Here is a 25,029-nt window from a genome sequence, read left to right as displayed (position 1 = left end):
CGTGGTAGTGAGGATAATGTATTGACATGGATAGAGAACTGGTTGGCAGACAGGAAGCAAAGAGTGGGAATAGCGGGACCTTTTCAGAATGGCAGGCAGTGACTAGTGGGGTACCGCAAGATTCAGTGCTGGGACCCCAGTTCTTTACAATATACATGAATGATTTAGACAAAGGAATTTAATGTAATATCTCCAAGTTTGCAGATGACACGAAGCTGGGTGGCAGTGTGAGCTGTGAGGAGGATGCTAAGAGGCTGCAGGATGACTTGGACAGGTTAGGTGAATGGGAAAATGCATGGCAGATGCAGTCTCATGTGGATAAATGTGAGGTTATCCACTTTGGTGGCAAAAACAGGAAGGCAAATTATTATCTGAATGGTGACAGATTAGTAAAAGGGGAGGTGCAATGTGTCATGGTACATCAGTCACTGAAGGTAAGCATGCAGGTACAGCAGGCGGTGAAGAAAGCAAATGGCATGCTGGTCTTCATAGCGAGAGGATTTGAGTATAGGAGCAGGGAGGTCTTACTCCAGTTGTACAGGGCCTTGTTGAGACCACACCTTGAGTATTGTGTTCAGTTTTGGTCTCCTAATCTGAGGAAGGTCGTGCTTGCTATTGAGGAAGTGCAGCGAAGGTTCACCAGACTAATTCCTGGGATGGCAGGACTGACATGAAGAAAGACTGGATCGGCTAGGCTTATACTCACTGGAATTTAGAAGAATGAGAGGGGATCTCATAGAAACATATAAAATTATTACTGGACTGGACAGGTTCGATGCAGGAAGAATGTTCCCGATGTTGGGGAAGTCCAGAACCAGGGGTCACAGTCTAAGGATAAGAGGTAAGCCATATAGGACCGAGATGAGGAGAAATCTTTTCACCGAGAGTGGTGAACCTGTGGAATTCTCTACCACAGAAAGTTGTTGAGTCCAGTTCGTTGGATATATTCAAAAGGGAGTTAGATGTGGCCCTTACGGCTAAGAGGATCAGGGGATATGGAGAGAAGGCGGGAATGAGGTACTGAAGTTGCATGATCAGCCTTGATCATATTGAATGGCGGTGCAGGCTCAAAGGGCCGAATGGTCTGCTCCTCCATCTATTTTCTCAGTACTATCAGATAAACATGGAAACAATCAATCAGGTTTACTCTGTGTACATACATGCTGGCACCACTCGAGGGTGCAACTGGTGGAGACCGGAGGTTTCCAGCCCTGGTGGCAGGGCCCTGTATAAAAGGCTGCCCACCATGCTTGTGCCTCACTCTGGAGTTTGTAATAAAGGACCAAGGTCACTACAGTTTGAGTACAACACATTGCCCTCGTGGTGTCATTCATAAGTGCATTACGGACATAATAGTAATCATAGATTTAAAGTAATTTGTTCTGCCCAAGCACGCTACACTTACCACATGTCACGTCTCAAGTTACACATGTACTGCATCCCAAAACATTATTTTCTGAAAGAAAGCTATCTAATTTACATTTGAATAAATCAGTACTAACTGTTTGGATCATTTTAATAGTTTGATGGATTGCTGTGTGGTCAAGTTGACTGATTTTTTGCCAAAAGTTTATCTTGACTATTGCTCTACTCTGTCCAGCCTTGGTTGTTCACTGCGTATCTGTTGTGTGGAAACCCTGCATTTTCCCAGTATACTTGCGTTTCTCCAGACCCATGCAAGGAAAGAGAAAAGTCAATGACGCAAACTCTTAAAATCTTTGGCTGTTCTTTTGGCTTGGCAAAAAAAAAAGCTGAGGTATTACAATCTGCCATTCCATGATCTCCTGGGAAGCAGTGATGCAGCAAGTGGAAGGAAATGCTGAACTGGAGCCAGAAGTTGAGATGCTGACACCAGCTGCCTCTATTCTGTTAGTTTCATTGGGGAGATGGGACCAGCACTTCCATAGATCCTTTTGGTTTTCAGTCTGGTTGGCTAGCGCAGCGAAGGCTGAGATCGACACTGTTTAGGCCTGGTGCAATAGTATAGGCATTTTAGAACAACGCGAATTGGTCAGATCCCAATTTAATAACCAGAAAATCAATAACGTCCCCGAATCGGATACACCATTTATGCATTTTCTGATCAGCATCCTGCAAGTTGAACTGTCCACTGAGTGAGAGAGAACGAACAAACTTGCATTCACTCACCAATATACATATATTTTTACATATTCAAGCAGGCTAAGCTGGTTCACAATGCTGATCGGGATATCACAGCAGATACTGTGGCTGTAAGGAGTGATATTTTTCCCAAGGAACAGCCACACTCTTGCCGGGAAGCCACATTGCACCACATAAGGAGGATCGACAATACATCATCTCTCTGTCACAAACATTGCATCATGGCAATTACAACCTCCAGACGTTCTGCAGTGCTTTTCAGCCAATGAAGTACTTTTGCAGTGCAGTCACTGTTGCAATAGCTAATTTTGCACAGCAAGGTCCTACAAATTGCAGAGTGATAACGACCAGATAATTTTTTTTTAAAAAGTGAACTCTCTGAATATTTAACCCAGGGATGTTTGCATCAATGAAAATGGGGCCAAAAATATCCTTGAAGAAAATGATTGTATTTTCACCAAAATACACATTTCTTACTACAACAAGCCAGTTTTAAAATGGGCGATTGCACAACCCCTGGAGGGAGCACGGGTCAGAGGTCACACTACAAAATTCTAGCACTCGTTCTAAAACTCGCGCTCCAGCAAGGGCTGCTCCACAGCGGGAGCAGGGAGTCGCCCCCTAAAACTAACCATAGGGTTAGTGCACCTGTTTTATCCACAATTGGTGTTGAAAATGAAGCTGGAAAAGTTCTTGTCAACTCATGCCCCAGTTTATTGTCATTTCTTGTAGTCTTGCAAGTTCAGTCGTGTAACAAGAATTCATACAGCACAGAAGGAAGCCGTTTGGCCCATTGTGCCCATGCTGCCCACCCTTTCTGGAGCCATCCTATCCGCTCCACTTCGCCGCTCCCTCCCCACAGCCCTGCAGATTCCAGCTTCTCCGAAAGCCACCATTGAATCTGCTTCCACCCGAGCCCCAGGCAGTGAATTCCAGATCATCGTAACTCGCTGAGTAAAAATAGATCTCTCCTCATCTTCACTCAGGCTCTTCTGAAAACTATCTCAAATCTTTGTTCTCCTCCGCCAGTGGAAATGGCCTCTCTGCCAAAACCCCTCACAATCTTGGAGACCACCACCAAATCTCCCCTTAACCCGCTCTGCTCCCAGGGGAAGTGTTCCAGCCCCTCTTTTCGAGAAAATAAATTAGAGTGAAAATCTGGAAAGCTAAAATAAAAATTGGCTAAAATTTTCTCCACAACAAAAATGCAAATTATTCCTAGGATTAAAACTCTACCTGCGCACTATAACGCCTGAGTCATGTTCCTTTTACACCCGCGAAGCGGATTGCTTGATCCCGAACAGCTTGTGCCGGGGCAGCACATGTTCTCATTCTGCTCCCTCCTCACACGCATTTCCACCTGCTGAGTTCAGAGTGTTGCCAACACCAATGGCTCTTGCTACACTTTGTATGATTTTATGCTCCTGAATTATGTGAGAATTTAAAAAAAAAAATGATTTTCAAGGCCCTTAAATTTTTTTAAATAACATTAAAAAAAAGTCTGAAATTCCTAGAATTTGTGAATGAATTGGGACTGTTCACAATGCAGGACCGAGGTTGCGTTTGTTACATATAATTATATAGAATCTACGGCACAGAAACAGGCCCCTCGGCCCAACTGGTCCCTGCCGCTGTTTATGCTCCACATGAGTTTCCTCCCCCCCCCCGCTACTTCATCTCACCCTATCGGCATATCCTTTCTCCTCGTCTGCTAATCTATCTCCCCGTTACACTCTTGTCACCTTGGACTTGAAATGTATTTCAAAATTAAACCAGTGATCGTGATGTTTCTGTACTATGGGAGAGGGAAATTTCCTGTGTGGTTTTCCTGAATTTGCAATCAGGAAAGCTTGGGTTAATACAGGTAAACAGAGGGGCCTGCCCTGGTGACCCCACCCAAGAATGTTCATGAAAAGGTGTGTAAAATGGAATGCTTTGCAATAAAGAGAGTGGACTTTTAATGTGTGAAGCCCACTGTGGGAGGGACACATGGGTTAACAAAAGTCTGTGTGCTGAATCAACCAGGTGTGACGTCTGCATTGCTCCGCCATCTCAAACAAAATACGGGGGTAGCAATTGCTGAAAAGAAAAAGCTGCATTCTGGAGGAAGTGATACATAACCCAGTGGAAACGTTCAATTGGTACAAGAAGAACTGGGCGGGATTGCTGCGAGTCCACCGTATGATAGGAGGGTGCCTGGCTGGTCTCTGCCATCCCTGGGCTGCTGGGGAGATTGGCCTAAAGTGCGGTAGTTAGATCGGCAGCAGTCCATGCAGTCCAGTGCCTCTCATCTCCTCCATACATTTTTCTGGGACTCCTATTATCCTTGTTGCCTGCAAACTTTTAAGTGGCCCAGTGCATCAGTCAGTGCAGGTTATAACTACCCTATAGGTTGTAGTATGTGTTTAAAGCAATGTTATTAGATGTAGGTAATTACTGGGGTCTTGTACACTGATGTCATTTACAACTAAGAGATGGGGATCCTACAATATTCAAATGACATGTTTCAGAATACCTATAAACACAAAATGGCAACACCTATAACATGACCTAGTTAAGTGAGCAGGAGGAGAAATAAAAGCAAGAAAGAGCTTGCATTTATATAGCGTCTTTCACAACCTCCGCACATCCCAAAGTGCTTTACAGCCAGTTCAGTACTTTTGAAGTGTAGTCATTGTTGGACTGTAGGAAACACAGCAGCCAATTTTGCACACCGCAAGATCCCACAAACAGCGATCATATAATGTCCAGATGATCTGTTTCAGGTATTGGTTGAGGGATAAGTATTGGAGAGGACACCGGGGAGAACTTCCCTGCTCTTCAGAATAGTGCTGTTGGATCTTTTAAGTTCAACTGAGAGCGCAGGCGGGGCCTTGGTTTAATGTCTCATCTGAAAGATGGCACCTTCAACAGTGCAGCGCTCCCCCAGTGCTGTACTGCAGTGCCAGCCTAGATTGTGTGCTCAGGTCTCTGGAGTGGGACTTGAACACAAAACCTTCTGACTCAAGAGATGAGAGTGCTACCTACTGAGCCACGGCTGACACAATAGCTAAAATAAAAACTTAACTGTACATAGAGGGTAATGCAGCTGCTTAATTGTGGATAACTTTGGGATTCGTTTTAAAAACTAAAAGTGTGCGTAACTTTAGCAGTGTAACTCCAGTGTCAGTTCCTGAATGGGCCCTCCTCAAAGCGATAGACTCTGAACAGTTGATGTCGCAAGAAATAGAATTCCAGTCTGCTGTCAATCTACGTTTGTAAGATGCTGAGAGAATCCATTGTGCCTCCTGGAAATTTTCAAAATGCTCCATCCCACCTAGACTCTGCAACCTGTCGAGTTTAATGCCAGGGAGTGGAGCTCTGTGTATGCGCTGTGGAAGTGCGTGGAGATCGTTCCTCGATCTTGCTGCCTGATTGAAACTAGGACGCAGAAATAAGGTACTGCGAGCTGTGAACGGATACTGTAGCTATGATTGCACCCTAAAATATTTGTAATAAAAACAGAAAATGCTGGAAACACCCAGCAGGTCAGGCAGCATCTGTGGAGAGAGAGAGAGCGAGAGATGGTTAGCGTTTCAGGTCGATGACCTTCCATCAGAGCTGGAAGAAGTTAGAGAGTTAGAAAAACTCAAATCCCTTTGGAGAGAAGAGCAGAACCTCTCCAATGTGAGAATTCCTGAAAGAAAAGTGGCAATAAATTGAGCACTAAAGCAAAATACTGGCTGCTAGAAATCTGAAATAAAAAAACAAACAACTCAACGCCAGTGCTTGTAGCAATTAAAAAGATGCGGCAGAGTTCCAAGCAGGAAAGCAATGATCCCACATTCCGTTCCTCCTGAAGGAGACGGGCTGAGCCCACTGTCACGCTTTGAGACGCTCTCCGAAAAGAACAAGAAGTCCATTAGTTTGTCTGCCTTGTCCTTTCAGTCAACGCTGGTGTTCGTATACTTACCGTACTTTATTTCTGTTTCGATTGGTGCTCCTGACAGGTGTAACATTTTGTGTATTAGCGTTTCGTTGTAGCTGCTTTCATTTGCTCATATTCGACTTTGATTCCCGTGCTGTAGAACTCACATCTTCAGTACTTGCCCATCCCTCTTGAGAGTTGAACTGTCAAGTTGTAACACGGACTGGGAAGCACTTAAAATGTTAACTGATTGCAAAACTCTTCTAAATGGCGCAGCAGTACAGACACACACCATTCTTGTCTGAGGAGTAGGCAGTTAGTGAATGCGTAATACAAGAGGCTATAAAAAGAGCTGGAGGGCCGGGCCCTGGGACATCGTGGGCCACTCCGACCCGCGAGAGAACATCTCCGCAGGTCGGGGCTATAAAAAGAGCTGGAGGGGCCGGGCCCTGGGACATCGTGGGCCACTCCGACCCGCGAGAGAACATCTCCGCAGGTCGGGGCTATAAAAAGAGCTGGAGCGAGCCACTGCAGCTTCCAGCGCGAGCTGACACAAATGTGCGACGGCTTTGAGGTAGGCGACTGGGTGATGTCATCAGGACCCAGGTCGACGTTTGGAGCGTGGGCAGGAGCATCGGCGGGGCCCTGGTACAGCAGAGGAGCATGGAAGGTCGTGGCGGACTTGCGACAAGTAATCGTGGCTGAGATTTGGTGGGTAATCATGGCGGAGGTTTGGCGAATGTTTGGTGCAGAGGGAGATCGTGGCGGAGGTGCGGTGAGTGTTTTTGTGGCGGAGGAGCAGTGAGGGATCGTGGCGGAGGTGCGGTGAGTGTTTTTGTGGCGGAGGAGCAGTGAGGGATCGTGGCGGAGGTGCGGTGAGTGTTTTTGTGGCGGAGGAGCAGTGAGGGATCGTGGCGGAGGAGCAGTGAGGGATTGTGGCGGAGGTGCGGTGAGTGTTTTTGTGGCAGAGGAGCAGTGAGAGATCGTGGCGGAGGTGCGGCAAATGTTTGTGGCACAGGAATGGCGAGAGATCCTGGCGGAGGTACGGTGAATGAAGGTACTGGGCCTAGAAGAGGCGAGAGCCCAGGGGCAGCACGGGCCTATGTGATGTGTGTGTGTGTACACTAGGTCCGTGCAGCAGAGCAGGTCTCCAGTCGTCCTGGTTAACCCTTGCCACTGGATAAAGGCCGAGCTCTGTCGAGCCCTTGTGGTGGCTGATGTGCAACGGTCACCACACGTTAAAAAAATCCATGCACAGGCATCTTCCACCCCCTCAACTGGAGTTCAGAACTGGAACATCGGGTCCTTCATTGAAACATCTGTGAACTCTTGTGGAAGCAAGTCATCCTCGTTTGAGGGACCGCCTATGAAGATGATGAATACAAGAGAGCTACAAGTGTGGCCTGAGGAGTTTTAAAAACAATGGTCTTCAAGATCCATTGTATTCCACCTGTTGAGTCATGTATCATAAGTGAATTTAAATCCAGCATGCCAGCTGGATGTGTCTGGGGAAATCACTGAGCATTGTGTGCCACTGCATCTTCGTGGAGAGGAACATTTGTGTTGGATACCATTCATATATAGACTCGCAATGCATCTTTTTCACTCCTGCTGCTAAGGTGCTGAAGCTGGTGACGATTTGAACCGCGGTGTGGATACCGTATGTGATTGTTCTGTGATTGCACCTGTGAAAGAATGACAGAAGGAACTTGCATTTATATAGTCCTCAGGTCTTCACGTCCTCAGGATATTCCAAAGTGCTTTACAGACAATTAAGTACTTATCAAGTGAAGCTGCTGGTGTCTTGTCGGGAAACGCGGCAGACAATTTGTGCACAGCAAGCTCCCACAAACACCATTAATCTGTTGTAATGTTGTTGGTCGAGGGATAAATGTTGGTCACAACATCAGAAGAACTCCCTGCTCCTCTTTGAATTGTGCCATGGGATATTTTATAGTCACCTGAACAGACAGACAGAGTGCTATGGTTTAACATCTAATGTGAAAGACGGCACATCCGACAGTGCAGCACTCCCTCAGTACTGTACTCAAGTGTCAGGCTGGATTATGGACTAAAGTCTCTGATGTGCGGTTTGAGTCCACAACCTTCTGACTCCGAGACGCTATGTCTACAGTGAAGGGGTCTTTGTGCAATTTGGAGATTAGCAAAAAACATTCTTAAAAATCTCTCTAGGGGGGTGGGGGGGGGCGGATGTTGAAGTTTGGACTGAAAGGCACGCAGTCAGTTCCCAATCTCGGCTTTGGCATTTAGTGGGAGGTAATGTGGAGGGGGAGGCATATGGGAGACAATATAAATGCCAATAGCAGAAGAATGCTCAACATGAAAGCGTGACATTTTGGGGTTGCTGATTGCTGTGACTGGCTTTTCCTGTATTAAATTTCTTTCTCTCTTTGTTCACAGTGGGTACTGGCGTTTGAAATCTTCATACCATTGGTTCTCTTTTTCATTTTGCTGGGACTTCGTCAGAAGAAGCCAACTATTCCTGTCAAAGAAGGTACAGTATTTGAAGCATCTGATAATCTGAACGTTATCGGAATTACGTGTAGTAAAAATGTGACTCGCTCCTTGTCGGCCAGTGAAGTCCAGGCTTACCTGATTTGAAAGATCCATTTTGACTGGAAAAACTCACCGGGGCTTCAGGATTTGATAGACTTTTAGGCAGGCTGCACACTTCAAGTAGCCCAGGAAGTCCAAACGTTCATGGATAGATAATCTTACCAGGGAAGTACCCGAAAGTTATACTTCAAGCATTATTTTTCAATAACAAAACCACTTGGGTGCATCATTAGCCCAGGTGGTGGGACAACCGAAGCCGCCATGTGTCAGTCTTTGAAATGACAATGGGTACAGTCGGGAATTATAGTTTAGATACTTCCTTCACTTTGCTTACTTGTGTGCTCTTAAATATCTTCCTCCCTCCCTCTCCCCCCCCCCCCCAAAAAAAAAATGTCCTCACTTCCTTTGCTGAAGGTGGTGTCTCATGCCAGGTTTTGGTTTCATGGGCATACTTGTGACACCTACCAAAATGGCCGTTTTTTTTTCATGTGCAAGCTTGATGCTGAGCAGTGAGAGGCTATTTAACCAATGATGGATGTAGGCGAAGCCTGTCGCTGTCTTCACCTGATGTCCAAACATCTGAATTTACCAGCACTTTTTACCCAGCCTGCCACCAACCTTTTTCACTTTCAACCAAGCTGCTGCCTATTTGAAGGCGTTATCACCTTTCCCATTCTTGGAGTCCACTTTCAGAGTGTGAACTTAACTTTAAGGATTGGTACTCATCTGGTTTGAGGCAGCAGGGTTCCGTTTCCTCTGCATTCTTACAAGTAAGAAAATTGATAAGTCGGCGGGCTGGGTTATAGAGCCAGGCCATGCTCGGTCATTTATTCCCCAGGCAATGGCAGGCATCGCTGTTTGGTGAGGTGCAGTATTCTCGAGGCTGATATATGAACAAAGAACCAAACAAAAGTGACGGACAGGAAAAGACCAGCTGGTCTCTCGAGCCTACCCCACACTCATGATGGATAGAGCATTATGACTAGACACTTCCTACCCCCTAGCAGCCATGTAATTTTCTGGAAGATGCAAAGAACCAGAAAAAAAACCCCAGAGCCAATAAAGGGGAAAAAAATCTCTGGAAAATTCCACTCCAATCCCTTGAAGTGATCGAAATCTGTACATGAGATCACATTGACCATGTGTACGTTAGCTGTTAAACCACTTAGCTTCTATATGATGCGATCTCTGCCTCAGCCAAGAACGGTGCTGCTCCCTCTTGAAGTCATTATCCCAAGTGTTGGCCGATTTTGATGTTTGAATGGGGTGAGCGACTGCCTTTTCTTCTCTCTTGTCTTTCCTTCGTTTCCACCCCAATGCTTAAAAGACACTGACACAGTAACAACAGCACTTGAGCGAGGTAATCGCCTGTTGGTTTTCAGACTGGAGCTAAAAAACAGTTCACTCTTTTATCCTTTGAGTTGAATAGCTCCAATCCAAAACTATTAATCAGTTCACTGCTTCAGTAATGATCTGCTCCAGACACTCTTCAAACATTTGATACTGTAGGAAAATAACGAGCTAATCAGAGGGAACCAATTAGGGAATTAATTACATGCCCATTAGCAGTGAGAAGTGATTTTATTCACAGTATGAGGATTATTTTGGGGAGGAACGGGACATATGAAGATGACAGAGTGGGATGAAGTCCTACTTCTGCACAGCTTGAAAGACGAGATGATGATCTTCACCTGAAAAAGACGACACTTTGTAGTCAAAGCAACTAATTAATGTTTTGTTAGAGACCGGATTCTTTTAGTGGCCCTGCATCATTCCAATACACAAACATGTTCGTTAGGGTTTTAGTCAACCTGGTTTTGGAGTGGGCTCCTTGGAAAGTTCTAGAATACAGTCTGGATACCCAATATCTGATTTTATTTTTCTTCTAAATGAAAGTCCAGTTTATCCAATTCTGCATCATGCTATTGAGACATTAATTATTTAGGTCATCAAGGATTTTCATGAATTTTTATCATTAGCAAAAGGCAAACCTCAGTACAAAAGCCATGATCACACCCTAACATGTCCTGTGCAGTTGCGACTTACCAAAAAGAAACACCGTGTGTAAAATTGCGAACCGAGTCGTCAATTCTATCAAAGTTACTGCCAGCCAACAAAATGACTGTTAACTAACCCACTGCATCTCAGCCAGCGTGACTTCAGATCCACCTGGGTGGGGGGATGGGGTGGAGGAGAAGTGAAAAGGGAGATTAATCGTATCAATGCTGCTATCATTTTTAGTGTGAGAAATTTAAACTGCTTCAAAGGAACAATCTCATCTTATTAGCTAGTCCTGGGAAACTGTCCCGAAAGGCCTATTAATTGGCAGTAAATTAGCAATCGGGATCAGAGAGATTACACAGTGGGAAATGAAAAAGGTCAGTTTGGAGGTGTTCTTCTGAGTCTTGGGATGAGGCAGAGTGTTGGGTAAGAGCAGAGGGAGCATCACTTGCAATAAGCTGTATTACCCCTCACCCGGGAGGGCTTGCTGATGATGTAGGGTGCCTAAAATGGAAAAGGTTCCACTCCTGACTCTCATTCCCTTCAATCTGATCAATGCAAATATTTGTATGCAAGGTCTTAAAAATGACTTGAGTTTTGTAATGAGCTCTATTAAATTATGACAATGTAGTACTTTGCAATGGAAAATAAAAAGTAAATTATAGTAAGTCAACTTATTAAAAATATTGACTGCCTCAATGGCTAGCATGTGGCAGTGAGGTGCAGGAAGTCCCAGAACTGATCTCAACCAGAACAGCAGTAAGGGACCCTATAACGCTCAATCCTTTGGACAGCAGTAAGGGATCCTACAAACCTCAGTCCCCCCCTCCCCACCCCCTAATGACCGCAGTAAGGGACCCTACAAACCCAAGCCCCCCCCCCAAACTCCACCCGGACAGCTGTAAGGAACACAACAAACCTCAGTCCCACCCCCCCACCCCCACTAAGACAGCAGTAAGGGACATGACAAACCTCAGTTCTCCACCCCCCAGCCCCCAGCCCCACTAAGACAGTAAGGGACACGACAAACCTCAGTCCCCGGGACATAGTAAGGAACACTACAGACCTCAGACACCCCTGATACAGGTTAAAAAAAAAATCAGCCAGGATATCCGTCCTGTTTGATGTGTGCGTGTGCATGGATATCAGGTGTGTAAACGCCCAGACTCAGGTGTGATGCTTTCCACGGTTGAGCAACATGTTGACAGTCGCTATCTAGACCCACACATGAACAACCACTTGGGAAAGGCAGTTACCAATTGCTGACGCCTGTGAAATTGATTCCGAGCACAGGTCAGGTGAGGAGGAAGAAAAATGGAAAATATATTTAAATAGTTGCCCTTTTGCTCATTCTGTGACTCACTAGTTCTGAAACCTTGTAATGTTCAAAATAGGCTTTATTGTCATGGAAAATTCCAGCTCACTTCCTCCTCGTCGCTATCTGTGTGCTCTTCATGCAATAATGATCTTGCGTAGATGATTTGTTTGTTGAAGCAATGAGTTCAATCATACCTGGCCAATGAATTAGCAAGCTCCAACACTTGCAGCTCCAACTCTTACAGGAATTACATATAATGTACAGCACAGAAACAGACCATTTGGCCCAACTGGTCTATGCCGATGTTTATGTTTCATACGAGCCGCCTCCAATCCTAATTATGTACGTATCGAGTTTCCCCTTCAATGTATCTATGCTGTTCACCTCAACCACTCCTTGTGGTTGCGTGTTCCACATTCTAACCACTATCTGTCTAACGAAGCTTCTCCTGAATTTCTTATGGGATTTATTAATGACTATCTTGTATTTATCACCCCTAGTTTTGGACTCCCCACAAGTGGAAACATCTACCCTATCAAGCCTCTTCAAAATTTTAAAGGCCTCTATTAGGTCAACCCTCAGCTTTCTCTTTTCAAGAGAAAAGAGCACCAGCCTGTTCAGTCTTTACTGTAATGAAATAAATGAGGATGAGCAAGGCCCATGGGCCCATCCAAGCTTGTAAATCTAGAAAACCCTACTGATCCCCATCGCGGCATTCAACTGTCTTTTAAATGACTCCCAAAGTTTTTTTTGCCTTGACTGCCCTATCATTTCCATTTCAAGTATTGGTTACTCATCATGTGAGACAAAAATCACCATTAAATTAGCCTTTTCCTGTCAGAACCTTGAACCAGTGACACCTGAATTGCAGCCTGTTTGTGGCTATATCTGGTGAATTGAATTGTCTGCTGTCTTCATGGCATGGCACCTTAACTCGAGAATTTAAGGTAAGGCAGATTGAACCAGCATATGAACTGGGAGGCACTGGCACTGGTCTTTCACCTGAGGGACCTGGATTCAAACCTAGCCCATATTGGTAGGTTGAAAGTCCACTCCTTACTGTGTTTGGGTAGTCTCAACCCAATTTGCCCAAACACAAAAGTTGTCCCTAATTTGGCACTGAATTGTTAGTATAGAAAATATGAAATAGGTCTGCTCTCTTCCGAGGTTAACATTGAGTAGAGGGAGCTCTGCGCAGTACCTAACTATTGTACACTGAATCTTGAAAGTGCTTCATGCTGACACACGGTACCCAAAATGGGAAGGCTTTCCATTTCCCAGCAGAATCATGCCTCACGCTGACGATCACAATATTCTTGAGGGGAAACAAAGGTAGCGGTCATCCTCTGCTTTCCTGCTGCCCGACTACATAATTGTGTTGGTGATTATTGGGACCAGTCTCTGCTGGAGGGCCATTACTGGGGGTAAGTGGACTCTGAACTAGTGGTGATGGCAAAGGGGGATAAGGAGCGTTAGGAGATGGTTATAACTAGTTTGTTTTTATTTACAGTGATTAGCCTGATTTGAGAGTTCAATAGGAAGAATTGCACACCATTCATAAAATTACGTAGAATGTACAGCACAGAAACAGGCCCTTCGGCCCAACTGATCCATGCTTATTCTCCACACAAGTCTCCTCCCACCCTTCATTTGGCTTGAATTCGAATTTTAACCCCTATTTGGCGTATTAAAATAGTGACAGCACTGTCCCTGAAAAATCCTAAAGACGATCAGCAGTTCTTTTCCTAAACTGCATCTTGGTTTGGAAAGTTTGAGTTTTAAGGATGTGAAGTCCCACTGTTGAGCGAACATGATCACAGGAGCTTTTCAGGGTCAGATGGCAGCTCCTGACACCCAACAGCAACATCACTGGCCGACAGCTTAATAAAGAAGCCTTGGAGACCACAGCCTGACCTTTTTCTGTGGCAAGTCGTGTCCCCAGGGCTGAGAACCAGTCTTGATTCCCGTAAAATGTTAAAAAAACAACACATTACAATCTTTTTCAGTTTGGGAGTAAGGTTTATGTTTTTCACGATTTAACTTGCCCCTTTTTAACATTGAGTTAATTATAGCAACTAAATGCTCGAAGGTAGGTTGCAAAATAGCCTTATGAATAAAGAGTTTGTGACTGCAAAATCTGCCAACATTTAATAATCACTGTCCATGTGGGGGAAAAGTATATTATAATGATGAAATACCTTTGCTCTGAGGGTTTTAACGACTGATAGCTTGTTACATGTTAGTTTTATTTTATTTTGCTGGTTATGTGTACAGATTGCATGCAGTGAATACCAGTGGGTTATTTTGTTTTTGCTCTGGTTTAACTGTCTTTAATACTGCGTATTTTCTGTTCAAGTCTCTGTGATTTGTGCTGACCGCACACTTTGGGTTCAGTATGTGCAGACTCATTATATCCCTGTACACTGCTGTAAATCTTTTAATCATTTAAAAAAAAAACATGCACAAATATATAATTGCAGAAATATAGTATATAAACCTGGTGCAACTTTTGAAATAGATAGTAACTTTGAGCTGGAGTTAAGTAACACAACACAATGATTTCTAACTACACAGACACAAGTCAATTAGCACGGAAGGTTGCAAATTTGTTGTCCCTTTCAGTGCAGCATTTTCGCGTCAATTCCAGAACTCGCTGATATTTTTCCTTCCCTCTATCCTGCACCCCTAAATTTAAAGCCTTTTGTCTGTAGCACGGAGTCATCCAGAGTGTAGATTTAAACCCACAGTCAGCACCACTGTGTGATCAACCAGTAATATAACAGGGTGGGGTCGGGCACATGGAGAAAGTAAGAGCAGAGGTGCTGCTTCTGCACTGTTGCTTGGTATTGTGAGCTGCTCCACCCCAGTAACTCCTGAAACCTGTGCCATCTGTGGCAGGCAGACTGGGACCTCTGCAGCGTGGCCCTACAGCTGGTTCAGGGGGATTTAGGACAGATAGGATTTCGATCTCTTCGCTGGAAGAACAGGCAAATTTTTGACAAATGCGAGAGGCTTAAGAGAGACATTCAAAAATAATTTTCTAACATGATCAAGGTCATCGGGTTTTTTGTTGGTAATAATGCCAAACCTTGCAATATACCATGGGGTCCTGTGTCACAAATTTTCCACTATCTTTTGTCGGTAGTTATTTGACAGTTAACTTTGATCTTCAAATGGAAATGTGGCAGCACTGGTTTGTGATGACTTCAGTTCCATGTGTGTCAGGTGTCTTGGTACCATGTCCAAGTGGAACTCGTCACATCTGAACCGAGTCAGCAAGTGTGCTTTACAGCCATTCAACTAAGGCAGCTGAGGGGTCGGGGAAGGAGGGCAGCGGGGTAGGTGTGACTGCATCACAGTTGAGCCTGATCCTGCCCTCACTTGGTCTTTTTGTTGGATATTTTAAACAAGGATATGGTGATATATTTCCTAACCAACATGTTGTTTCTCCTTTCTAATTATCTATGCAGTGATGACCCTTGGCAACATTCAGCCCACCTGTCATTCGTCCTTTTAGGCTATGGGATGATCCTGACATTTGTACCATCCTGTGAAGGTGGTGAAGATACCAGTGAAACTGAAAAAATTCCATGTGTACAAAATATCAGGGGATGATGCACCATTTCTCATGCCACGGCCGCCCTAACAATGCCTGTAGAATAGAATGGTGATGGAATTCACCAGTTGTTAATTCACTTGTGTCAGGGACCGCCATAACTCACTTGCAGTTGCAGGACTAATGAGTTTTTCATAACTTGAGAAAGAATGCTTGGGGCACGTTATCATCGGCATACTATTTTAATTTGCTCCACATCGCAAAAGAGCAACCGAATGTCTGTCTCGCACGGTTTGTGATTGTCTGAGACCTCACACTCTCTCTCTCACTCTCTCTCTCTCTCTCTCTCTCACACACACACACACACTCTCTCATACATGCTCACACACTGTGGTTTGCTAATAAATGTATTGTGAATTCTCTCAGTTCTGAATTCATTTTAATATTGTTTTTTTTTTTCTTTTTTCGTTGTGTGTTTTCTTTTGTCGTAACATTCTTTTCTTTTCACCTGTCTACCTGCTTGACTTGCTGCCATGCTGCATGCTGTCCAGTCTGTAAGTTGCTGGTTTAGGTGTTTTTTTTTAAACAAAGCATCATGGGAAAGTAGCTTAACTTTCTCCATTGCTTTGGGTTCTGAATAAAACGATAATCTGTCTCCTTTAATTATTAACTTTTTCAGATTAGACTAAACCTGGGGACTGATGAACAATGTCACATACTCTGCAACTTCAATTTAATAAGAGCATTGCCCTGGTGGAATGATGCATGCCAGTCACTCGGATTGTAACGAGTGCTTCCTGTGCTTCCGCCACTAAAACAGCTTTCAGCCCATTGCAACTTTATTTAAAAGTTAACCCAACTTAAAAAAGTTATTGGACGCTGTGGTGCAGCAGATAAAGTCACCGCTACAGCATAGACTCTGCCCGGCAACCAATTTGTTAGTTCTGAAGGGCCGATTTCAGAGTAGCTGAGCTTGAAGAACCAGGAAACAATCCAAAACACAGTGGTGCCCCTTGATCTGATACTTTGTAAGCACCGTATTGCTCCCATGAGAGGACATGTCTGATCTAGCTTCTGATCTCCATCCTCTTTTGATGAAAGCTAACTTTCAACCTGAGGCGTGCAGGAGCGACACCAACAAGAGGCCAAGTGCTCGAGCAATTTTGCAACGAGTACTTTTTCACTATGTTCAAAATAAACACAACAATGTTTCAGACTCTCTTTCATTTCTAAGTGAAAGCTATAACTGGAGGAATGTTAGTCAAACGAACCATTAAGCAAAATAGAATGAACTGGGTCTCAAACTGGGGTACTCTTGCAGTACTTAACCTGATGTTGAGTGATGAGACGTGTAATGAGCATGACTGCTTCAGATATCACTCTGGAACATCTCGACCTCCGTCTGAGCAGCCAGCATACTTGGCGGTGGTGGGAGGCTGATGCTAGCAACAGTGAGTACCTCTCTGCTGCGTATTTATAACTCATCAGACATTAAAAGAATTCTGTGCCTATTACAGCAATTGTTAACCATAAAAATAGACTTTGGAAATGCAGTTCAGGTACAGATCAGACCATGATCTAATGAATGGCGGAACAGGCTCGAGGCACTGAATGGACTACTCCTGTTCCTGTAAGTAAAGTTTGAGATCCTTTATTGAGAAGGGCCGACTCTCTTAAACTAAGATTTAAAAAAAACAGAAAATGCTGGAACACACTCAGCAGGTCAGGCAGTATCTGTGAAGAGAGAGAAACTGAGAGACATTTCTGCTCCATTACCTTTTAACTCTGTTTATCTCTCCACGGATGCTGCCTAATCTACTGAGTGTTTTCCAGCAATTTCTGTTTTTAGTTCAGACTACCAGCATCCGCAGTATTTTGCTATTGTATCTTTATTGCTAAACTAAGATTGCTTTCCCAAAACTCTAACTCGAGATTCAACCAGAGAAAATCACCCTTTGAAAAAGACCAGGTTGAGACCCAGCTTCATGGTTGCACTGCAATCTTAGTATCATTTGAAGTGGAAACCACTCGTCACTGATGCCAAATTTGCAGTCGAGACGTACCCTGTACATCCCACGGATTGCACTGAAGTATAAAAATACATTTTAATGAGATTGTAGTGGGGTTTTTTTTGGAAGGGGGAACGTCAAAGATGATGAACCCTGAGGCAAAGACCTTTGGATTGGTTACAACCCTAAAGACTATGTAACCGTAAAATGGCAAAACGTCACTCAAAACAGAACTTCTGTAAAACTTTTTGATACTGTAGATGCTCAAATTCATTCAGGAAGCAAAATTGAATACAGTGTAGCAAGTACTAAAATAAAATACAGTCCTGTATGTTGTAAAAACTTACAAGTCATTGAAGAACAATATGATGACTGTTGCACTGAGAGGCTCACAATTCGGAGGTGTCGCTATAACCACTGACCTCCAACAAACAAACCCAACCTGCATTAGCCAGTTTGTAGCAGCTTTTTCTGATGCCTCTTTTGCCCAATAGAAACATTTTTGGTATGGTGGCCACTTGGCAGTTGTTCACTTATGGGTGATATTCCCCTCCATTTTACAAAGAAAAGCACTGGATCATTGGCACCTGCTCCTGTTGGATTATCCTATGAGTTGGTGAATGTTGCAGATGTGGGAGAATTTTCATCAGTCCCCGAGCATCATAACCTTCATAATCTGATATGAAGATTACGTTAGTATATTCAGCCATTGGGGATGTACTCCTGAGTGCGAACCGCATTTCATAAACTGTTGTGTTCTGACCAGAGTGGGTTATTACTATGGCCAAGTACCTTAACGACAACTGTACTTGACCTTCAACTTAGGGTCAACGCTGGGGCTCCAACACATCACACCACATGGTTTATGCCTCTGATTCCTTACATGGTAAGCTTATTATCTGAGCTGCAATCCATGGTTCCAAGTTGAATCTAAAATAATTAGTTAGTTTTTTTGTGTAATACACTGTGGCTCGGCAATTTATACTTAAATAAAATAAATAAACACGAGAAAACCAAAGGAATGGAAAAAATGTTTTATAAAGTTGTAGCTTAATCCAGGCATTCCTCCTGGTTTCATGGTCAGTTTCTGGTTGCCAACAGAATCCAGAGACTGAATTCGCCATTCCTAAAATTAAGGGTCATGCCCATCTGTGACCTTCACCCAAAGCTTGTGGGTTCATTGACAGGGCATCTCATTAACATGACACTGCTGGGCACAAACATCACTTCAGGTGCATCATCAGTGTCTGCCTGCCCCTCCCTGACCCCGTCCCCTCAATGTTCTCCTTGAATGCTGTTCTTGGAGGGTCCAGGATGCTTCCCTGGCCTGGACTGCATCGGTGGAGCTCACATCCCCCGTTCATTTGAAGGCTGGTGTGTCTTACCTCACTGGGCACACGGGACTCCACAGACATGACATGGATCACTGAAAGTTTATATGCAACTACAGCAAGCAATTAAGAAAGCAAGTGGTATGCTGGCCCTTATTACAAAAGAATTTGAGTATAAGAGTAAAGACATCTTATTGCAATTATATAGGGCCCTGGTGAGACCACACCTGGAGTATTGTGTACAGTTTTGATCTCCTTACCTAAGGAAGGATATTCTTGCCATAGAGGGAGTGCAACGAAGGTTCACCAACCTGATTCCTGGGATGGGGGGATTGTCCTATGAGAAGAGATTGAGTAGACTAAGCCTATATTCTCTAGAGTTTAGAAGACTGAGAGATAATCTCATTGAAACGTACAAAATTCTTATAGGGCTTGACAGGGTAGATGCAGGGAGGGTATTTCCTGTGGCTGGTGAGTCTAGAACCAGGGGTCACAGTCTCAGAATAAAGGGTCGGCCATTTAGGACTGAGATGAGGAGAAACTTCTTCACTCAGTGGGTGATGAATCTTTGGAATTCTCTACCCCAGAGGGCTGTGGAGGCTCAGTCTTTGAGTATATTCAAGATGGAGATTGATAAATTTTTGAATATTAAGGGAATCTAGGGATATGGGGACAGTGCAGGAAAGTGGAGTTGAGGTAGAAGATGAGCCATGATATTGAATGGCGGAGCAGGCTCGAGGGGCCGAATGGCCTACTCCTGCTCCTAATTCTTATGTTCTTATAACTGGTCCTGACAGAACCAAAGGGATGGGAACACCTGTTGTAAGGAACAGCCACCTTTGGCTCCGTCTCCTTTTCATCCTTTGCCTCATGAGGGGCAGAGGGAGGTTCTGCTCCTTCAAAGCAAAGAGGAAACTCAGCATAGCCGGATCTCCGCCATTTCCTGGGGGTTTTTGCTGGAGTTGTGTTCGGAGATTGGCACAGACTGCAAGGAATTTTTCTGGCTCAAGCTTCCCAGCTGAACAAAACAACGTCTCTTGCTTCAAAGGAACGACGCTGCCAGTTAAATCGAAGAAATAAATAAAACTGATTGGATCTTTTGATGGAAAACTCCAAAGCTGATCTCTAAATGAAACAAATGGTTCAAACATTACTAAAAAACGCACTGATAAACAATCACAGTTGTTTAATAGGCATCTTGAAAGAGCTAATCTGTAATCGACTGCCAGGAGATTTTAGATTCTTTGCATTTTACCTAGACAATTCTGCAATCAAATATAATCTTGTGCTATTGGAGAAGGGAGGTTGATGTATAGACTACAGATCCCTTCCATGCTTTGACGATTACTTACTGCTCATTGGTCAGAAAGCCCTGTAATGGCTGAATATACTACAATAATTAGCACTAATGGTAAGACAGCAATTTTGAATGGCAGAGACATGTGTAAGAATTTCTTTCTTCTGCATTTTCTTCTTGTTATTAATGTACTTTTTTTTATTTATTTCACTGAGACAGTGTGTCTCTGTCTGTGTCCAGATGCTGGGGTGTAGTGGGTTTAAGGGATAGAGATAATCTAATGTTTGCAAATGCACTAATATTCAGTTGATACCTTTTCCATTTTAATTCTCCATTTCCTAAAAATTGGGAGGTGCACAGAATACTCCTACTAATGGACTTACGAGAATTTGTTTTTATGTTTCAACTCCTTCCAGGTGAGAGGTCAAAAGTGTCATGTGGTGAAATCAATAATGACATGAAAATCAATGGAACAAATTATTCCAAGCACTGTTGATTTTCTAGATCTGAGATCGTCCTTGAGATACTTTCACAAGAAGATATTTGATATTTAGTTTTTTGTTGATGTTGATCTCGGCAGGTAATAGCTGAAAAGAGCAGACTAAAACTTTCAAGTAATGCCATTTGGAAAAGTAGTTCAATTAGGAATATAACTTTTGTTTTTCACTTTTCTTCCCCCCCCCCCTCCCCCCCATAAAATCAAATTTGGAAGTTTTTTTTCTTCCCATCATCTTCAGGTTTGCCAAACAACTGGACAGGTGACTTGTTCCTGGCTCGTAGTCTCTCACACTCCTGAGGTGCATTCACATTCACAACTGTAGCATCAGTTGAAGTGGTTTGTTTTTACATCGATACTGCTGTTAGTGTTAATCCAGCCTGAATCCAGTATCGGGGCCCCAGCATGACACCAGAAGAAAACTGACTGAGACTTCCCTGGAGGAAGGAGTCTCACTCTCCCTTCGTTTCAGAGCATGTACAGACCTTGCCATGCTTGCCCAACTACATAGCATTACAGAAACATGTTCGGCACATCAGTCTGTGTTGCCGTTTATCCTCCAAGCGAGCAATAGTCCTTATTCCCCTTCCTTTCAACCATCTATTCTTTTATATTGACTAGGTCTCTGCTTTCGTCACTAACTCTGATAGTGCATTCCACAGCCTCACACCTTTGTGTAAACAAAAAAAGTTTCTCCTGTTTTTGTCCCAAATCTCTTCGATTTAGTCTTATATCTACGATGCCAACAAATGCTGCATTTGTTGCTTGTGCCCCTTGAAAGGCCAGTTTCTGGTGAGCCCATGTTCATTTTTGTGGTGCAGTGAGGGTACATGAGCTTTACGGGCAATGTATTTCCAGCAGATAACCATCGTAAATGTCCATTACAGACAGATGAGATTATTGTACTACAGACCCTGATTCACCATTGACGATCTAGAGGGTTTTGCGTAATAGTCATGTGATAATGCACCTGCCAACTGAAACCCATTTATAAAGAAATTAGAGAATAGGTGGCTCATTTATGCTGACTTCATTGGACAGTGCTGTGTCTTCTTGTGAAAGTTTCCTATTGTTCTTATGTTTACCTGTAATGTGGAAACATGTTGAATAATAAATTCTAATTATTTTTTTTAACAAGGAGTGACTCAACAAATCATTAACATGAATAGTATTGGCCAAAACTAAACATAAGAGACACTAGGCTAGGAATTCATGACTTTGTGTTGTGTGATTAACTCAAATCTTGGGATCGAATAACCTGATTCATAATCCTTTCTTACTAAAACCAACAAAAATATAAATACTTTGCCAACAAATACCACCATGACTTTTTGATCTCTGACTTGTACTCTTTGGCCTGTAGTGGGTTTTATTAATTGCATGAAGAAGGTGACCTTACTCTGCTGTCGCTTTAACTGCTCTTTGAACTGTGCCCTTCTCCTTCCCCCCCCCCCCACCCCTTCCTTGCTCCCGTCTGTTTTACTGCTGTCTCCCTTCAGCATTCTACACAGCTGCGCCGCTGACGTCTGCTGGGATACTCCCCGTGATGCAGTCTCTGTGTCCCGATGGCCAGAGGGATGAATTTGGATTCCTGCAGTATTCCAACTCAACGTAAGTCAAAGTGAAATGATTTCAAGATTCCATTGTAAGATTATCACAGATCAGGAGTGTCTATGCCAATGCCTGTGCAAAATGACTTTGCTTGAATAAAGCCAATGGCCTATTTTTTTTTTAAGGGACTCGTTTCCTCTCCTGTTGATTTTCTCTCCTAAGCCAATGTTGATTAAAAGAAATGCCTAAGAACACCCTGCGGTGACTCACCAAACAAAGGTTCCTTTGTTCCTATGCCCCCTCCCCTGTGCAACAGTGCTTGGTCTCTACTCATAGTATCGCTTTGATACATGGCTAAATTGGGAACTCCTTGGGAGGAAAAAGGTGGATACCAGCATTGTGCCACTGTCTGGCGAGGGACGAACACACTTGTGTTACTACACTGCCAGTGCTTCAGATTATAAAACGGCCGCCTTTAGCGAAGCAAATCCCATTCCACCACATTAATGTGGATTTAGGATTGTTTTATTCTGCAGCTCCGAAGGCAGCATGGCTGCTCGGTGATGGAATTGATATGGGGTTTTCTACCACAGCGACTATTGGAGCAATTCATATAATTCAACTAACATTCCTGAATTTTCAAAAATGACATTGGCCTCAAGTAAAAATTTTACTGTAAAGTTGTTGATACAGGCTGGTTAAGGAACAGGGTAGAAGACCATGCAAGTATACAAGTTACATTTTTAGAACTATATTTTCGAGGAACCAAACTGGTCACAAAATGCTCAGTGCGCTGAGAATTTTTACTGTGTCACAGTGGCAATGAAATCTGCACGGAAAATGAATGAGCACTCTCATGATTTCAGCCATGATTCCTCAAACACTTCAAGATTGCTCAAGAAGGTAACTTTAGCAAGTTTGAACCCTTCCTTGTCTGTGCTGAGTTTGCTGGATTAAGGCAGGATAGCGCAGTTCCTCTGCAATTGACCTCAGCACCCTTGGATTAGCGAAGGGGAAATTGGACATGTTCCCACTCCTGATCGCTATCCAGTGACCAGTGCTGAATGTGTGTGTGTGTATGCCTGACCATTTGTGTGTGCATGTGCAAGTGTGTGCATGGCTGTCAGGTGGAAATAGAATTGGACTTAATGGAAATGTCTTTACCGTTGAATAGCCTGGCAGCATTCATTATCTAGGCTCTCACATGAAGAAGAGTCACTTGAGTGAGATACCTGAGGAAGTGGGTATAGTTGCATTAATGTTAATTTTTATTTAGGATTTATAATTTCTCTCCACAGGTGCTTCTTGTCCCCATTAAGTGCAACCAGTCTTATGATCTGTGCTGTGGAAACAGAATATATAGGGTTAGAATGTTAAAGCACAAAATCGAGCCTATGATGTCTAATTCCACTTGTCTGCTCGCTTCACGCAAGCCATTTTATCCTCCTCTATTTTATCTTCTAGCCTCTGCCTAAGATGGCACTCACTGCCACCACATTCATCTTGTGTTCCAATGGCACCTTGTTTTTAGAATTGCTCAAGGATGAGAATTAAGGATAGTCTATTGGGGACAAACCTTTATTTAGTGGAGCTGCCAGGCTGCATTGAAATATATCTGGACTGAACCATAATCGTGATTTAAGAACACCTGAATTGGTGGTTTAGTGAAAATTAGATTCAGTTAAAACCTTTTTTTGGGGTTTGATATTTGTCTTGCTGCTGTCTCGTTTTTCCGTGGGGGTGGGTGGTAGCAAGACAAGACTTTCAAAAAAAAATAACTTGCAGCCGACTTCCCACCATCTTCACAGCTACTGGAGGTTTGGACGCGGCCTTGAAGTAGACGGCCACAGCTCCCACCGGAAACATTCAAGTGCCTCGTTAATATATTTTAAATTAGGGTCTTGCCATGTGTGTAAGACACTGTACAAGTTTATGTCTGCAGTGCATGCACTGCGCAATGCCCACCCAATCGGGCGGAAAGCAATGCGGCAAACTCAATGGGCCCTTTGAATTTACCGGAGGCCACTGAACACAAGGCCCCAAAATGTTTGTGGTGGATATTTGGGGACAGGAGGAACATAGATGCTCTTCCTTTGCTTCCACAAAAGTCCCATCAGCTGCTGCCTCATAAACGAAAGACTTGCATTTATATAGCGCCTTTTCCGACCTCAGAACATCCCAAATTGTTTAACCGCCAATGAAGTACCTTTGAATGTAGCTACTGTTGTAATGTTAGGGCACGCAGCAGCTAAATTGCACACAGCAAGCTTCCACAAACAGCAATGTGATAATGACCTGATAATCTGTTTTGGTGACGTTGGTTGAGGGATTAATATTGGCCAGGTCACTGGGGAGAACTCTCCTGCTCCTCTTCGATGTAGTGCCATGGGATCTTGTATGTCCACCTGAGAGAGCAGACATGGGCTTCGGTTTAACATCTAATCTGAAAGATGGATCATCCTACGCCAAGCGGGGGGGCGGGTGGGACACCTCACCAATCCTCCGACCCGACCATGAAAACGATCCACCATCCTCACGACCAACAGAGCCTCCTTATAATTGCTCCCCGTACCCATTGTTGGGCTGTGGACTGCTGCATCAGTGATCTATTCCTGGATATCTTCAGTGCACTTTGCAAATTCAATATGATAAGTTATTTTGCCAAATGTACGTTGAGGGCTACATCTCTGATTTATTACATGGTGCCACATTTAAATATTTACCACACTTTGAACACTTGACTAACACTAGTGTCGCTTTTTCTTCTTCTTTCGTATGGTAGTAGCAAAACAAATCAAATGTCAATATCTAAGTTGGATATTTGGTGTAACAGCGTGGACATCTTGCAGGTTGCCTGTGAATTTC

The 25,029-nt window shown here is 43.7% G+C and overlaps 1 protein-coding gene across 3 annotated transcripts in view; it reads left to right on the top strand.

The window, feature by feature from the left end:
* Positions 1-25,029, top strand: part of abca2 (ATP-binding cassette, sub-family A (ABC1), member 2) — a 592,651-nt gene that overhangs the window by 181,757 nt on the left and 385,865 nt on the right. For all 3 annotated transcript variants that reach the window (XM_070862856.1, XM_070862855.1, XM_070862857.1), the window contains exons 2-3: positions 8,450-8,543; positions 22,113-22,224. In XM_070862856.1, coding sequence (XP_070718957.1) covers positions 8,450-8,543; positions 22,113-22,224 — 206 coding nt within the window. The remainder of the gene's footprint in view (positions 1-8,449; positions 8,544-22,112; positions 22,225-25,029) is intronic.

Source organism: Pristiophorus japonicus, chromosome 20 (assembly GCF_044704955.1).
Source record: "Pristiophorus japonicus isolate sPriJap1 chromosome 20, sPriJap1.hap1, whole genome shotgun sequence".
In the NCBI taxonomy this organism is placed as follows: domain Eukaryota; kingdom Metazoa; phylum Chordata; class Chondrichthyes; family Pristiophoridae; genus Pristiophorus; species Pristiophorus japonicus.
This window is presented reverse-complemented; position numbering and strand designations above follow the sequence as displayed.